The sequence below is a fragment of the Rhinoraja longicauda genome, chromosome 17 (genome assembly GCF_053455715.1).
Source record: "Rhinoraja longicauda isolate Sanriku21f chromosome 17, sRhiLon1.1, whole genome shotgun sequence".
Taxonomy (NCBI): domain Eukaryota; kingdom Metazoa; phylum Chordata; class Chondrichthyes; order Rajiformes; family Arhynchobatidae; genus Rhinoraja; species Rhinoraja longicauda.
Window position 1 is genome coordinate 46,155,938 of NC_135969.1, and position 18,144 is coordinate 46,174,081.

At 40.0% G+C, this 18,144-nt stretch overlaps 1 protein-coding gene across 9 annotated transcripts in view; it reads right to left on the reverse strand.

Moving 5' to 3' along the window:
* Positions 1–18,144, reverse strand: part of LOC144601975 (voltage-dependent L-type calcium channel subunit alpha-1D-like) — a 282,505-nt gene that overhangs the window by 127,656 nt on the left and 136,705 nt on the right. For all 9 annotated transcript variants that reach the window (XM_078414647.1, XM_078414644.1, XM_078414648.1 and 6 more), the window contains exons 13-20: positions 16,533–16,758; positions 13,955–14,162; positions 12,966–13,086; positions 11,892–12,006; positions 10,586–10,667; positions 10,402–10,459; positions 4,383–4,515; positions 1,195–1,324 (exon numbers count right to left, since the gene is read on the reverse strand). In XM_078414647.1, the coding sequence (XP_078270773.1) occupies positions 1,195–1,324; positions 4,383–4,515; positions 10,402–10,459; positions 10,586–10,667; positions 11,892–12,006; positions 12,966–13,086; positions 13,955–14,162; positions 16,533–16,758 (1,073 nt within the window). The remainder of the gene's footprint in view (positions 1–1,194; positions 1,325–4,382; positions 4,516–10,401; positions 10,460–10,585; positions 10,668–11,891; positions 12,007–12,965; positions 13,087–13,954; positions 14,163–16,532; positions 16,759–18,144) is intronic.

An 18,144-nucleotide genomic window follows, 5' to 3' on the forward strand; every position in this document is an offset into this window, starting at 1 on the left:
TTTTCAGAGTAATTAGCAATGATCAGCCAATGCCAGCTATGCCATCTAGGCTCACCTTCCAAGTATGAATATAGAAAAGAAAGCAAATGTTACCCAAGAAAAAAATCATAAAATTAGAATCAGCTATCACCACTCCTCAGCAAATAAAGCAGCCCATTCCTGCAGTGTAAAGTCTAAACAACCTACAGGTGGAAGCTGTGGGTGACACATCACCTTTGCACTGCATTGGTGCTCAGCATCGACCATCTCCAGCAGGCAACAGTCCAACCACACAGCCTGATTTTCCAGGGCTTTACCATGGTTGGGATTCTCATCATCATTGTCACATTTGATCAAAAAGTCACTGGACAAGTCACATAAATACTGCAAGTACAAGATCTTGGTCAGAGGTCAGTTATCCTTTGACTCACCTCCTGATCAACCAAATCTTCCGCCATCAACAAGACTCAAGTCATGATGAAATACTCCCCACCCTATGGATTGGGTGCAACTCAAATAATAGTCACAAAATGACACCATCCAGGACAAAGCAGCTTGCTTAATTGGTATCACAACCAGCACCTTAAACATTTATTCCTGTTACCAATAGCACAACATATTAGTCAATAAAATCCACTGCAGTTATTTGCCGAAGCTACTCTGACACCACCTCTCAATTTGCAGCCTTTGTCATCATTAAGGATAAAGGTAGTAGAATCATAAAAACACCACTGTCTTTATTTCCCTTCCAAGTCAAACACCATTGTGTCTTGGAAATGTATTCTTATTTGTTCTTTCAACAAAAGGATGCTGGCCTTGGCAGCGATTCCCGCATCCTGGAAAATGAATAATAAAACTAGAAATCCAAATGAGCAATTTCTATCCATGAGCAAAAACATAAATGTAAGTCATTTTAAATGGATTTCACTCTTTCATATTATATTACATCTGCTTGTTGAGTGCTCTTTTATTTATTTTTATTGAGCCAATTGGCTTTAAAAACAGGAATTGTGCTGAGCAATGGTGCTGAAAATGTAAAGTCAGAACTAGTAAAGGGTGACACATATCCTCTTTTTGGGCTTAAAAATATACAGTACTCAAAATCATTAATGATCATGGCAGTAGAGTTAGTTGCTCACATAAATCTGCACAAGGATTGCAAGAGTTATAAAGACTGTAAGTGAAACGTCTGCTTATGGCATCTCATCTACTTACATTGTTACGAAAGGAATGATTACGTATGGGATCCTCTGCTGCCAAGGAGATGCTGCTGAGCATAATGAACACCAGGATCAGATTGGTAAAGATGCTGTGATTTATAAGTCTGTGACAGAAGACTCTGATCCTAATACATAAAGAATTGTATGTTACTTAGTGCATTGCAACTATTTGAAGATACATATAATTATTTGTGTTTGGTTACAATTTTCTAACTCCCCCTTGACTAACACATAATAATGATGCTTGACTGTGATAACATCACAAAACCAGAAAAATATTTCTAATTTTATGTTTTGTCAGGAAGAATTTTAACACCATTGCCTTTGATTCATGGTAACCAGAGTTAGATCTGCAACTGTAGTGCATAACAGGAAATGATCTAGGAGATGGTCTGAAAACAGACATTTGTGCTCATTTACCACAAGGGACATAGAAAAGAATGTTAACTGTGGTGCAATTCACAGCTCCCTGATAGTGGCAGCACAAGTAGAGAGGCTGGTAAAGTTGGTGTGAAACCTGCTTGTCTTCATCCATCAGGGGCATTTAAGGATGAAAATTGGCAAGTCACTTGCAACTACATAAAACTTTGGTGAGGCCACATTTGGAGTATTGTGCGCAGTTCCATGGAGCCTTGCTAGGATGCAGAAGAGGTTCACCAGGATGTTAGCTGAATTGTAGTACATCAGCTATAAAGAAAGGTTTGAAAAAGGATTTTATCTGGAGCATTGGAGGCTGAAGAATGACCTGATAGAAAGTACATAACATGACTAGAGCCCTAGATAGTCAGTCTTTTTCCCAGGGTGGAAATGTCAAATAAAAGAGGGCATGTGTTTAAGGTTAGAGGTAGAAATCTTTAAAAAAGAAATGTGCAAGGCAAGTTTTTTTTAATAAAGAGAGTAATTTGTGCCTGGAATATGCTGCCAGGGGAGATGATAGAAGCAGAAACAGCAGCAAAGTTTAAGAGTCATTGAGGCCTGTTTCCACACTGTATCACTCTATCCTATAATTCTCCAAAACCCAGCCCCTGCCAGGATTTCCGTTGACAAGGCATAAAGCCAAGATTCCAGCAAGCTCCTCAACCAAGATGACACTGGAGACGTGATAAGCATCATCAGCTTGCCACGGTTATTACAACATAGCTCCAAGGCCAATCTCTGCTAATCCTCGGAGCTGGTCTGGGTGTGTGCTGGAAGTGTGCCATTAACTCTGCTCAGAACTGAGTCACAATAAATCAGCTTTCCAAAGTCTTTTTTTTAAGGACATAGTTGCTTCAACTCTTTATAGTGACTAAAACCCAAAGGACTACAGATGCTGGAAATCTGACATGAAAAAAATGTATAATTTTTATTATCTGTTTTTATTTCAGAGGAAACCCATAGAGAGAAGGGTAGAGCTACCATTTCAGGTACAGGATCTTCTAGCACACTCACACTCCCTCTCTTCCAAAATGTAGCCTAGCTTGATAATATTCTGTTTTTGTTTAGTTTTATTAAACTTGCAGCAAGCTCTGTAATCTCTAAGAGATCACTAGCCCAGCTCAGTTTAGAAGTAGCGAGGGGGAAAAGGGGACAATATAACCTAATTTTTAAAATACTGAATAACATTTTTATAATGTGTAGGAAAGAAGAGCAGATGCTGGTTTAAATCGAAGGTAGACACAAAATGCTGGAGTAACAGCGGGACAAGCAGCATCTTTTTAATCTTTCATTTTTTTAACGTTAAAAGTCATAATGTTATTAAAAACACGTGGGTTAATACATTAATACAAAATTATTTTATCAACCAATACGGCAACATTCCATACAAAATAACGTTTATTTTATGCAATTGCATTTTCTTGACTTGCGGCTTACCTTCAGAAAACCTATCTTTTCATCAACTCCAGGGGAGCTGGTGAAAAAGTAGGTATTAACATATTACATTCAATGTGAAAATAAAAAAATATTGCAGATTCTGCAAATCTGAAATAAAAAGATAGAAAATGCTGCAAGCATTCACAACTCGGGCAGTATCCGTGGAAAGATTAATATTTCAGATTGAAAAATCATTAAAACTGGGAAGGAGAAAAAGCAAGTCAGCTTTGAACTAGAGGATGGAGGAAGGATGGATAGGATAAAGGGAATATCTCTGAATAGGTGACGATGGGGTTGCCATGGAGAAAAGCTGTAAACAAGTCCTTGAACAGTTTAAATCCCTCTCGGGGATTCAGAAAAGAATTGACCAGATTACACCCACCCTCCACCACTCATCAAATTAATTCTCTTTCTTTTTTAATCCATCTCAGACGTGGGTGGATTATAAATGTTTTAATTCTGAAACATAATCCATCACCACTGTACAGGATAGTCTGTGTGCTTTGATTGCCCTTTTTTATCCAGCAATTTCAGAGTTTCAATCCATTCGTGGACATAAAAGAATGTGGTACTCTCAAGAAAAGCAAAAACATTCATAAGCACTCATAACATTAAAGTTTGCTGCATTAAGCTTATGCAATCAAAATAAGCTTATGCCAAATGCATTTACTGTGGTATTATGCTGTCAAGAAACAATAATTACAACTTAAGATCATAAAGGCATCCAAAATGGAAACAGCCCACCAAGTCCAAGGCAACATTGCACAATTTATGTACGTTACTGTAACACTAATCCCATTTTATTTCTCCCATGTTCTTGTCAACTCCCTTCACATTCTACCATAACATACACTAGGGACAATTTACAGTGTCCAATTAACCTACATACCTATGTGATGTGGGAGGAAATCAGAGTTTTTGGGGAAACCTCTGCAGTAATAGAAAAATTGTGCAAACACCACTTGATCAACACCCGGTCAAGATTGAACTTGGGTTGTTGGAACTGATAATCATATCGCTTACTATTGATAGCAATAATGAGAGTTTAGCCTAGTTTCTGTGTTGTAAAATAGATCATTTAAAATCTACCAAAGTAAATTTCAGAATTCAAACATCTGCAGTACTTTAAAAGTCAAAAGGAATTTAAATTACAGACTGTGGAATATAATTTTATGGGTGTATTGAGACAACATGAATTTCAAAGCAGATTATCACGAAATTATGCAACCTATATTTAATAAATTGATCAATACTTTAATTGTACAAACTGATGATTGATTGCTGAATTGCAAAGCTAATTTGACTATGAAAGTGCATTGCCATACATACGGGTTGGTATTACTAAACAGGAAGAAAGCACTCCCTTCCGGGATGGGCACGATTTTCTCCTTGAGATTTAGGTCTGCCAGTCTTTGAGGTCGAGGCCCAACGGGGACTTCTGGTTCATCTTCATCATCGTCATCTTCAAACAAATGATCAAACAGAGCAATTAAACATTTACCCTTTCTTACCGTAGCAAATAAGAGTTTCTTTTGATCAAAGTATTTTTTGAAAATTGTCCTTTTAGCTTTGCACACTTCCTTTTATACAAGAGGTCAAGTTCAAATAGAATACTTTTGAATTAAAATACAAATGTCACTTACTGGTAAGAAATGTGTGATTTAAGGGCCTGTCCCACTTAGTCAATTTTAAGGCAACTGCTGGCGACTAGGCTGTCGCCGACAGTTCGCCGGGGTGTCGCGGGCATGATCGTGAGGAGTCTTCAAAGAATCGTAGCGGATCTCAGCACGTCGCTGAGAAATTTTCCAGATAGAAATTTCTCGGTGACAGCTGGCTTGTCGCCAGGTATCGTACCTTATTACGGCCGCTGTCGCGTGCTGTCGCGTGCTGTCGCGTGCTGTCGCGTGCTGTCGCGTGCTGTCGCCAGGTTTGCTAGGTTGTCGCAGATGCATTTAGAAGCACATCATATTAAATTAATTAAAGTCATTTGAAGATACCATAAAATACTTGTGTTTAACCAATTTATTTATCGTCAGGCCATTTAACAGGTAGATTGGAGGCGACAGTTTGACGGTCAGGTAAGCGTGGAAATTTTGCGATGTTTATGGCCATCAGCGATTACTTTTAAAGTAGGCTCCCAACCCAGATATGCAACCCAGAAACCAGATATGCATCTCCCATACATTTTCAAAGAATGCCCACACTCCGCACAAAAATCCATTTAACCACGTTTAAAATTAAATTTCTTAATACTGCTATTAGTAAACTGGAAGTCAATCCAGTTTATGTCTTGTTACCGTAAAGCTTGGTTTTCAAGTAACTCGGGCAAGATGTTATATTTCAAAACTCTCAAGTAATTACAGACTTGTCAGTGATCTCAGCGAAAATTAGGACGCCGGAGAAGCATTGATAAGCGTGGGAATTTTGTGATGTTTCCGAAGACGGTGTAATCTCTTAGCCAGCAGCTAGTTTCACAAAAAAAGTAACTTGTGCCTGACTCGGCATTGTCGTGGTCATTGTCGTAGGGTAAAAGAAAATTTCAGCGATCTGCTACGACTTTGACAGTCGCCGGCAGTCGCCTAAAAAATCGCCTAAGTGGGACAGGCCCTTAAGTGATGATCAGTCTCGATTGCTCAATAAAACAAAACTCTTTCCAGATTGTATTAAGGCATTAACAAATTAATACCTCATTATTTGTGTGTTGTAACAAAGCTATAAATTGCTATCTAAAAGAACTAGTCAGAATATCAGAATTAAAAGCGATTGCAATGGATTATTAAAGAAAGCACTGTACATTTATAATTTTGTCAATCTATTAAAGATGACAATAAACAAGGGACTTAAAGACAAAACAATGTCAGCATTCAAATCAATTTATGAAAATTACTTTCCATGCTTGTACAAAGAGGGCCGCACAGTGGCGCAGCAGTACAGTTGCCACCTCACAGAGCCAGAGACCTGGGTTTGATCCTCAATACGGGTGCTGTCTGTATGGAGTTTGTACGTTCTCCCTGTTTTACCTGCATGGGCTTTCCCTGGGAGTTCCGGTTTCCACCCACAAGCCAAAGACGTATAGGTTTGTAGTTTAAGAAAATAACTGCAGATGCTGGTACAAATCGATTTATTCACAAAATGCTGGAGTAACTCAGCAGGTCAGGCAGCATCTCGGGAGAGAAGGAATGGGTGACGTTTCGGGTCGAGACCCTTCTTCAGACTGATGTCAGGGGGGCGGGACAAAGGAAGGATATAGGTGGAGACAGGAAGATAGAGGGAGATCTGGGAAGGAGGAGGGGAAGGGAGGGACAGAGGAGCTCGTAGAGTAGTCCCGCCCCCCTGACATCAGTCTGAAGAAGGGTCTCGACCCGAAACGTCACCCATTCCTTCTCTCCCGAGATGCTGCATGACCTGCTGAGTTACTCCAGCATTTTGTGAATAAATAGGTTTGTAGTTTACTTGGCTTGGTAAAATTGTCCTTATGTGGAGGATAGTGTTAATGTGCGGGGATCGCTGGTCGATGCGGATTTTGTGAGCCTGTTTCCGCGCTGTATCTCTAAACTAAACTACACTAAAGCTTGTACAGAGACGTTGAGAGAGGTATCTGAACATCCAGCCGGCTTAGCAATAGAATGTACAGGCCAGCAATGTGACCAGTGAGAGGTACAGACTATCTAAAGGGTCAGAAATTAATGCCAATCCTTAACCTGGGGAAGACTGAAAAATGGTAAAGGGAACTCCTTTATTCAAAAAGGGAGGCAGATAGAAGCGACTTAGTTTATCCCCATCACTGGAAAGGTATTAGAAGCTACTACTTTATTGCAGGGGACTTAGAAAAGGGTTCAAGGTAATCAAGCAAAGTCAACATAATGTTACGAAAGGGAAATCATGTTTGATCAATTTATTCAAGTTCTTTGAAGACATAATGTGTGCTGGAGATAAAGGGAGCAAGGCACTTGGATTTTTGATATGATGCCTCAAGGTTATTGCAGTAATTAAAAGTCGGGAGTACTTTATGTCACAAAGTTAATTGCATCTCAACCTCCTGATCCAGTTGAGTTTCCAGTCAATAGCAACCATCAGAACATTGCCAACCGCCTATATCATGGCAATGCATTCACACTTGATGTATTTCTAAGGAACCTCTGAGTTTAGAAATTAGTTTTTGACTTTGGTTATTTTTGGTAGGTCCCTTGCAGTCAGAAACAGGTGAATTGATCATGGAGAACAAAGACATGGCAGACCAATTGAATAACTACTTTGGTTCTGTCTTAACTAAGGAAGACATAAATAATCTGCCGGAAATAGCAGGGGACCGGGGGTCAAATGAGATGGAGGAACTGAGTGAAATCCAGGTTAGTCGGGAAGTGGTGTTAGGTAAATTGAATGGATTAAAGGACGATAAATCCCCAGGGCCAGATAGGCTGCATCCCAGAGTGCTTAAGGAGGTAGCCCCAGAAATAGTGGATGCATTAGTGATAATTTTTCAAAACTCTTTAGATTCTGGAGTAGTTCCTGAGGATTGGAGGGTAGCTAATGTAACCCCACTTTTCAAAAAGGGAGGGAGAGAGAAAACGGGGATTTACAGACCAGTTAGCCTAACATCGGTAGTGGGGAAAATGCTAGAGTCAGTTATTAAGGATGGGATAGCAGCACATTTGGAAAGTGGTGAAATCATTGGACAAAGTTAGCATGGCTTTATGAAAGGTAAATCATGTCTGACGAATCTTATAGAATTTTTTGAGGATGTAACTAATAGAGTGGATAGGGGAGAACCAGTGGATGTGTTATATCTGGACTTCCAGAAGGCTTTCGACAAGGTCCCACATAAGAGATTAGTATGCAAACTTAAAGCACACGGTATTGTGGGTTCAGTATTGATGTGGATAGAGAACTGGCTGGCAGACAGGAAGCAAAGAGTAGGAATAAACGGGTCCTTTTCAGAATGGCAGGCAGTGACTAGTGGGGTACCGCAAGGCTCAGTGCTGGGACCCCAGCTATTTACAATATATATTAATGATTTGGACGAGGGAATTGAATGCAACATTTCCAAGTTTGCGGATGACACGAAGCTGGGGGGCAGTGTTAGCTATGAGGAGGATGCTAGGAGGCTGCAACGCGACTTGGATAGGTTAGGTGAGTGGGCAAATGCATGGCAGATGCAGTATAATGTGGATAAATGTGAGGTTATCCACTTTGGTGGCAAGAACAGGAAAGCAGACTATTATCTGAATGGTGGCCGATTAGGAGAAGGGTGTCGTGGTGCACCAGTCATTGATAGTAGGCATGCAGGTGCAGCAGGCAGTGAAGAAAGCGAATGGTATGTTGGCATTCATAGCGAGGGGATTCGAGTATAGGAGCAGGGAGGTTCTGCTGCAGTTGTACAGGGCATTGGTGAGACCACACCTGGAGTATTGCGTACAGTTTTGGTCTCCTAATCTGAGGAACGACATTCTTGCCATTGAGGGAGTACAGAGAAGGTTCACCAGATTGATTCCTGGGATGGCAGGACTTTCATATGAAGAAAGACTGGATAGACTCGGCTTGTACTCGCTGGAATTTAGAAGATTGAGGGGGGATCTTATAGAAACGTACAAAATTCTTAAGAGGTTGGACAGGCTAGATGCAGGAAGATTGTTCCCGATGTTGGGGAAGTCCAGAACAAGGGGTCACAGTTTAAGGATAAGGGGGAAGTCTTTTAGGACCGAGATGAGAAAGTTTTTTTACACACAGAGAGTGGTGAATCTGTGGAATTCTCTGCCACAGAAGGTAGTTGAGGCCAGTTCATTTGCTATATTTAAGAGGGAGTTAGATGTGGCCCTTGTGGCTAAAGGGATCGGGGGTATGGAGAGAAGGCAGGTACGGGATACTGAGTTAGATGATCAGCCATGATCATATTGAATGGCGGTGCAGGCTCGAAGGGCCGAATGACCTACCCCTGCACCTATTTTCTATGTTTCTATAACAATTATCACATACCATTTTGGCTTTATTGCCTTGGATGGAGTAACAGTTGGAAAAGAAGCAACAGCAACAACTTACTTAGCAATCAAAGTGTGCTGAGCTTATTACCAGACTGTACATGAAAGGGAAAGCTTATATTAGGTCACGGGTTCTCAGCTTAATCGGTTTTGTGCACATAAGTGAGTGGAATTGCCTCGGTTGGTATTCATCTGGCATTATTCCGCAGTATCTGCTTGTATCACTGCAGTTGTCTAAAGATTTTCAAGACTATCAAAGTCACTAACAAACCCGATATTTTTGGCTCAAGATTCTCCTGAATAGACACAAGCGATCTCCAAATCTATCAGACTGCTTGTCCAGCTGTTACAAGCAGGTTATCCATTTTTACGGGAGCCAATATTCAAACATTAGCAACTTTCAAAATCAGCGAGTTCTGCTCTTTGTGTAATCACAAGCTTTCCTGATACCATGGGTAGAGCAGACCAAAATCATGTAGCCACAGAAGTACCAGACAGGCAGCAGCTTTTGTGAAAAGAGAGTACTGTGCCCATAAACCTTACAAATTGGGCATCAAAATCAGTACCAAGGTTTTATTCCAAGTTAGTACTAACAAGCTATAAGTAACACATCAGTGTGCATTCTGCAGTTATGCCTCAGCCTTCTTTGGCTATGAACTACTTCACCTGTTGATCCTGATCTGAAAAGAGTATCAGTTGCAACACACTTCAATAATTGCCTTCCATAATTAGTTCAAGCAAGATTAATTGGGCAATTTCAAGAAAATGTATAACCTGGAAAATGAACACAACACCAATTCCTACCATAACGCCTTATCAATATTCCTGGAAATATTGGAAAAAATCTAAATAAACAGGTTTGCAATTTGACATAAGAATTGGAACAGGTTGTGTTGCCTTTCAATGCTGCTCTGCCTTTCATAAAAGTCATGGTTAATCTTTTACCTCAGTTTAATTTCTTGCCTCTCTCCTTGTGACCTGATTTTACCCTCACATCTACCAATCTTCGTCTTGAAAATGCTGAACATCTGGAGCCCAGAGGAATTCTTACCTGACTTTTTCGAAACTAAGTTAAAGCCCAAGCAACCAGCTGCCAGGCACCTGCTACTGGTGCTGAGTATCTAACTGGTCATCACCTCATTGCAGTTTGTGAGGCTTCACTGTGGGAAAAGTGGCTGCTGCCTTTGTCTGCAAAACAACATGACTACATTTCAAAAGTAATTATTATCCATGAAACTCTCTAGATATCCTGAGCTTAAGAAAGGGGCTAAATAAAGTCAGTCTGACTACCCATCAGCTACCATTGCAAGATCTGTACATTGCTTAGTTTATGCACATGAATTTGTTTATTAAATTGATGACATTGTCCATACCTGGCACATCACTGGGTGGGTAAGGATCCTTATCTTCATCTTGGTCATCAATTGAAACCTTTGAATCAATTAAAAGACAGGCGATCATCAATTACTTCTCAAAAATAATTCCCATCATAACTTGACATCCAATGTACCATTTGAATCAATAGTTTTCAACCTTACTTTGTTGAAATAGTTCTACCTGAGTGCCAGTAAGTATTTTCCTGTCATTTTCTCCAATCCCATCAACTTCGTATTTCCCATCTTGCCTTTTCTCTGCATTTCTAGAAATAAGACACTTATTTATTAATTTCAGTATTTATTAATTTCTGATGAATTTGGTATAAGTCCCCTGAAAGATGAAATAATTGTGTGAACTGACATTGTGACAACACTTTGAATACCGTGCACAGTCCTGGTTTTTCAGCTATGGGGAGGATGTCATTAAGCTGGAAACGGTACAGAAATGTTTCACAAGGATATTAATAGGACTGGAGGGCTTGTGTTACAAGGAGAGGCTCAATAAGCTGGGACTTTTGTCCCTGAAGGAGGTTGAAAGGTGTCACAGAGGTGTTTAAAATCATGAGAAACATAGATAAGGTGGATGGTCATAATCTTTTTCCCAGGGCAGGGAATCTAAAACTAGGGGACAAAGATTTAAGGTAGGAGGATAAAGATTTAAAAGGAACTCTATTGGTAACTTTTTTAGAGAGGGTGGTGGGAAGTTGGAACAAGCTGACATAGAAAGCTGCAGAGGTGGGCACAATCACAGTGTTTAAAATACATTTGGACAGGTACATGGATAGAAAAGGTTTTGAGGGATATGTGCCAAACTCAGGCAAATAGAACTTGTTTGGACAGATATCATGGTCGGTGTAGGCAAGTTGGACGCACGGGCCTGTTTCTATGCTGTATGATTCCACGCTACATGTTTGTGCCCTGTGACTATAAATGCTTGCCATACTACTACTTTAGGGCAATTGTTGGGCATTGGGAAACCTTGTGAACATAAACACAAGACCCAATAAATATTTGTGCCAAAGGGACTTCCTCTATCATTTTCCCTCTTTGATGTCTCAGATACCAGAAAAACATTTGGATTCAAATTAGTTGTTTAGTATTAAATTCCAGAAATATATTACTAACATTTAAATATGAAGTAAGCAAAAAATAAATGTATCTGTTTTATATGTCCATTTTTTCTTTACGTTGTAGATCGACTTGTAAGATTTTATGGTGAAATTAATGAGAAAAAAACTTGCATTTATTAACTAATGGAAACACAAAGTCAGTATCAGGTTTACCAAATATCCATAATTGTTTTATTCACCTCTACACAAGAGCAAGAGTGACGAAGAAAGTAAAATTCTCCATCTATTAATATTTGTCTTGCACAATTCAGATGCCAATTTTGAACTCTTAATTTGATTTCAATTGCATTAGTACTTGAGACTTAGATTTTTTTAAACCCTGAAAGCCTCTTAGTTTCGAGTTTGTTAATGAATTACCTGATCATTCTTTTCCTTTCTCTTTCTTCCAGAGTTTCTTTTTGGACTGTGTTTAGACTTTCAGCATCAGCCAAGTTATCCACAGCAATAGCCAAAAAGACATTCAGCAGAATGTCTGGAGAAAATAATTTAAGGAAAATCGTAACATATGGAATTTACCATTTCAATTATTTGTACTGAATAACTTTCACCTTTTTATGATCCAATGACTGATTTGCAGCCAAGCTTTAAGACTGAGGAACTAAGGATAACAGTTCATTTAAAAATTGTTCCAGAAATTAACTCTTGACCCTCACCAACCATAATATGAAATAAATCAATTGTAATGTGAAACTTGTTACATACTGTGAAAAATTGTTTATTTTCTAGCAGTTTTGTTAAAAATAAGCAAATGTCTTATTTTCTACATATATTCACAATGCTCATATAAACTGCAAGTGCAGGGGTAGGTAGAAAGCACCCAAGACACACAGAAGTATGTTTAGGCCTTTATGTTTGGGTGCAGGTTGAGTGGTAGTCTGTGCAGCACGTGGTCTCTACTGGTGTCCGGGGTGAATCGTGCCTGTCGCCCTCAGTTTCCTTGCGGCTGCAGAAGGAGCACGCTCCCTCCTACAGCGCACAAGAACATCTTAAAGATATACATACCAGAGAAATGTCTCATCATCACCCTGCTCACAGCCAGATTAAATTGGAATTTCAGGACTGTACATCACGGTCATGATCAACAAATAAAATCTCTCATGGTCTGAATGGCACAGAACAAGTTGACGAAACATGGTCCCCACCTGATTGTGATCGAAGGGAAAGCAACAATGAGCAGCTAGAGAGGACTCAATGGGAAACTTACACTCTTTTGAATCGTGATTTTTTAGAATTGAAGGAGATGCAACACCATGTTGTAATAAATTCCTGTTTGTTTATGCCGTGCAAAGAATATTAGTACGTAAAAAGGAAGAAAAACTACCTGTGCACATATACAGATCTTATGAACACTACCAAATAACAGTACTATACCTTTCACATTGATAAAATCAGTCAGAGTACACTACCTGTCATTCTAGCCGGTAAGGATACAATTGCCACAGATGAAAAGAATGATGAAATATATACAGACTATCATCCCTGATGAGGATGGGCCACCGTAAGCCATGATTCCATCGTACATCACCATATTCCAATCTTCACCAGTTAAAATCTATTTGAATTGACAAAAAAATGCATTTTTACTCATGTAGACACTTAAGTTATTACTAAAAATAACCAAACTTTTATTCGAATACATAATTACATCTATTGGCAATAAATTAATATCAGTTAGGTTACAAACTATCAATCGAGAGATGAAAATCCTGCCACCATTCAGCTGGCCATGGAGCATCTGTGGGAAACAGTAGGAGTCAGAGTTCCTGACAAAGGGTCCTTGAACTGAAATATTACCTTTGCTTCTCTTTTCAAAGCTGCTGCCTAACCTGTGGAGTAGATCTGGCATTTTCTGTTTTTATTTCAGATGTCTCACATCCACAGTTTTTTGAACTTCATTTGCAGACAAGACACATAGTTTACTCCTATTTCTTATACTCATAATAAACGTCCATGCAGACACAATTAAGAGCAGGGATTACTGCTCGCAAGTACCATGCAAATGCACTTTATCTGTTATATATCATTACCATTCTTTTATATTTTCCTATTTATATGTTGCTTTGTGTAAAAGAACCTCACTCTACTTTTGAAAATAATAATTCCCTGCAATGTAACAAGGATAGAGCAATTACAAACCAGCCGGGACATAAATCGCATAAAGTCTGACCCGCATCTGCTCATAAATGCAAATCCATGCAGGTTATCTCCCACTGATCATTCCTATTTGTCATTTCAAATCCATAATGTTATTCCCAATCTTGCCATATGAAATTTCAGTGTTTCATGCTATTCACAAGGAAGCACCAGGGAGGTATTTCCTGTGTGCTGTATGTAACGTTAGCTATTATAAGTAAGGAATTTACAACTTCTTAGTTTCAGAGGAATTTTTGCTTTCAAATTAATTTATTTCTTGTAAGTACCTGGAATACAGTGAGAAGAGCTTGCGGAAAGTTATCAAAGGTACTCCGTTTTGTTTGTGTTTCATCAAAGTTAAATTTACCACCAAAAAGCTGCATCCCCAAGAGTGAAAAGATGATAATAAAGAGGAAGAGTAGCAGCAGCAGTGAGGCAATGGATCGCATGGAGTTCAGCAACGAGGCCACCAGGTTACTCAGCGACTGCCAGTGCCTGGCAAAACAATTCTGTTGTTAGAAGACACGTATCACAATCAAGTTACAATTATAAGCCATGCAGTTTCAGAATTTGTACAATTAGTTGAATTCAATACTTTATTCAACTATTTTGATTAATTTCACATGGGATGTTAAAAAAAATAACTGAATCTAAAATATTTCACATTTGGATAGTTAAAGTATAGGAAATTAAGTGAATAAATTGGGCTGGGTTACTCTGGAACCAGTGCTTCATTTATAACCTCTCACAGGAAGCGACAGCCACACTCAGCTTTCACAGCCAATGTTCAGCTATGACCCTTCCACAAGGCTTCAGACAGTAGCAACTAATGAGTTGCTCAGACTACCCTTGTGGCCTTCTGATAAATGTAACTTCACTATTAGAGAGAAAACGGGAACTTGAGAACAGTTAGCCTGGAACAGTAACAGGAACATTGCAACAATTTATTATTTAGAATTGGAAACAGAGCACTTCAAAAATATTCATGTTTGACAAATCTGTCAGAGATTTTTGAGGCTGTGACCTGCAAAATGGATAAAGGAAAATCAGAGGATGTGGTATATTTGGACATTCAGAGGAATCCAGGATAATATATCCCAGTTTGCTGTTGGTGACAATCCGAGTGGTTTATGTGAAGGATGTAAGGGCGGCTTCAATGAGACATGGAACTTCAGGACCAGAGAAACTAAATACCAGTGGGAAAAGGAAAGTTATCCACTTTGGTAAAATGTAGAAAAGCATACTTTTTTTTAAAGATATGAAAAACTGAAGTTAGACACAAAAAACTGGAGTAACTCAGCGGGTCAGACAGCATCTCTGGAGAAAAGGAATAGGTGACTTTTCGGGTCAAGACCCTTCTTCGGAGAAAAGAGTCAGAGGAAAGGGAAACGAGAGATATAGACGGTGATATAAAGAGATATAGAACAAATGAATGAAAGATATACAAAAAGATGATAAATGAAACAGAAATTGAAGTGTTGTAATTAGGGGTTGGACCTAGGTGTCTTATCGTATGAATCTTATGCAATTCGGAAGGCAAATGGACAATGGCTTTTATTAGAGTAGGATTTAAGTACAAGAGTAAAGCAGTTTTGGTGAATTATATAATGTCCCAATGAACTGCACGTGGAAAATTGTGTATGGGTCAAGTCACCCCAAGAATTACAGCTCGAAGTGCTTTCCAAGCAACACAACGTATTGACTTGGAAATATAGTGCTATTCCTCTACCATTGCTGAGTCAAAAAAAGTTTCTTAAATCTCTTCAATTAACAAATCAACTGTATCGAGAAATAATGTCAACCACTGTCAACATTCCAAACACAGGACCATTGCCATGGGACAAGTATTAATGCTGCTGCCAGACCATCAATATCATGGAAAAGGCCCTGCTGGCTGCCCAAAATCTGCTGAGCTTCCAGCAAATGGATCAATCCATAACTTTGTGTTCCTGACATGCCAAAGTCCAGGAATATCCACTAGATGATCAACTTAAGCAAGCTGTGACTTCACAAAAGACCTTTAGTTTAGTTTGGTTTTGAGATACAGCGTGAAAACAGGCTGTTCGGCCCACTAAGTCCGCAACAACCAACGATCACCCCGTATACTAGTTCTATCATACACACTGGGGACAATTCACAGAAGCCAATTAAACTACAAACCTGCCAATCTTTGAAATGTGGGAGGAAACCAAAGCACCCATAGAAAATCCACGCGATCATAGGGAGAACGTGCAAACTCCATACAGACAGCACCTACAGTGAGGATCGAACCAGTGGTTCTGGCACTGTAAGGCAGCAACTTTACCACTGTGCTGCACCTATGTCACTGTGCTGACCTTTGGAGGAATGCTACATGGTAAGCTACCCTGGTCAAATTTCCTTCAGACACAATGCACAAAAGGACATAGGCTATGTGATGGGTTCATAATAAAAATGAGATGGCTCACCGATGATGATAAAATTGACAATATATAAATCATTGTCTGTGTTTTAATAAATGTAATGTTTTATTGAAATATTTTATGTGCGATTATTTTGAAAAATAAAAAGTTACCTTGCTTTCTGAATACTATTGTTTCACCACCAAGTGAGTGAGCAGAACATTTGAAAATAATTTGCTATGTACCTAGAGCAGCTTGCTTTAGTGAATAGAACTTCTTGATTTATCTGTCCTCCATTTACAATGGGGAAGCAGAGCAATGATATAAAATAGTTCTGCTTGTGTTTTACATACACTGATGTTAATGTAAAGTGCAGCCCTCTTCGTGGTACATTTGGCAAGAATGTTATGCATGAAGATTATAAATATAACGTACAAGAGGGCACAAAGTCAAACACATAAGGAGTTAATATTGTAGGCCTTACCTTGTCACTTTGAAAATTCTTAAAAGCCGAACGCATCTAAAGACTGAGATTCCCAAAGGAGACATAACTTCAAATTCGACCAAGATGGTTTCAATGATTCCACCGCAGACCACAAAGCAATCAAAGCGATTAAAGAGTGAAACAAAGTAAGCCTGCAGACCCAGACTGTACATTTTCACCAACATCTCACACGTGAAAAGAGCCAGGAGAACTTTATTTGCAGTATCTATAATAAAACAGAAATGTCAAACAAAGTTTAATGACTAATAATGGATTCACCTCACCCGGTCTCCTGCAAAAAGTCTATCCCCTACTCCCAATTCCTCCGTCTACGCCGCATCTGCGCCCGGGATGAGGTGTTTCACACTAGGGCGTCAGAGATGTCCTCATTCTTCAGGAAACGGGGCTTCCCCTCTTCCTTTTATAGATGAGGTTCTCACTAGGGTCACTTCTACATCCCGCAGCTCCGCTCTTGCTCCCCTCCCCCCACTCGTAACAAGGACAGAATCCCCCTCGTTCTCACCTTCCACCCCACCAGCCAGCGGATCCAACAAATCATCTGCCAACATTTCCGTCACCTACAACGGGACCCCACCACTGGCCATATCTTCCCATCCCCTCCCGTCGCTGCGTTCCGCAGAAACCGTTCCCTCCATAACTCCCTGGTCCACTCGTCCCTTCCTACCCAAACCACCCCATCCCCGGGCACTTTCCCCAGCAACCGCACGAGATGCAACACCTGTCCCTTTACCTCCCCCCTCAACTCCATCCAAGGACCCAAACAGACTTTCCATGTGAGACAGAGGTTCACCTGCACCTCCTCCAACCTCATCTATTGCATCCGCTGCTATAGATGTCAATTTATTTACATCGGCGAAACCAAACGCAGGCTCGGCGATCACTTCGCTCAACACCTGAGCTCGGTCCGCGTTGGCCAAACTGGTCTCCCGGTGGCTGAGCACTTTAACTACCCCTCCCATTCCCAGTCTGACCTTTCTATCATGGGCCTCCTCCACTGCCATAGTGAGGCCCACCGGAAATTGGAGGAACAGCACCTCATATTTCATCTGGGCAGCTTGCAGCCCAGTGGTATGAACATCGACTTCTCCAACTTTAGATAGTTCCTCTGTCCCTCTCTTCCCCTCCCCCTTCCCAGATCTCCCTCTATCTTCCTGTCTCCACCTATATCCTTCCTTTGTCCCGCCCCCCTGACATCAGTCTGAAGAAGGGTCTCGACCCGAAACGTCACCCATTCCTTCTCTCCTGAGATGCTGCCTAACCTGCTGAGTTACTCCAGCATTTTGTGAATAAATACCTTCGATTTGTACCAGCATCTGCAGTTATTTTCTTATAATATTGGATTCAAATAATGTCCTCATTCACATTTAGCCACTTAATGTGGCTGTTTCTAATGATTCCATATTGTCATTACATGACCACTTGATGCAAACTAATGCAACTAATGCAACTAATGCAAAAGACCGTGCTAAAATATAGAGCACCTCAAAAAGACAATTGGCAACTCCATCCATTTGGACTGTCATATGAGGAAAGATTGAAAAGACTAGGCTTGTATTCACTGGAGTTTAGAAGGACGAGAAGGGATCTTATA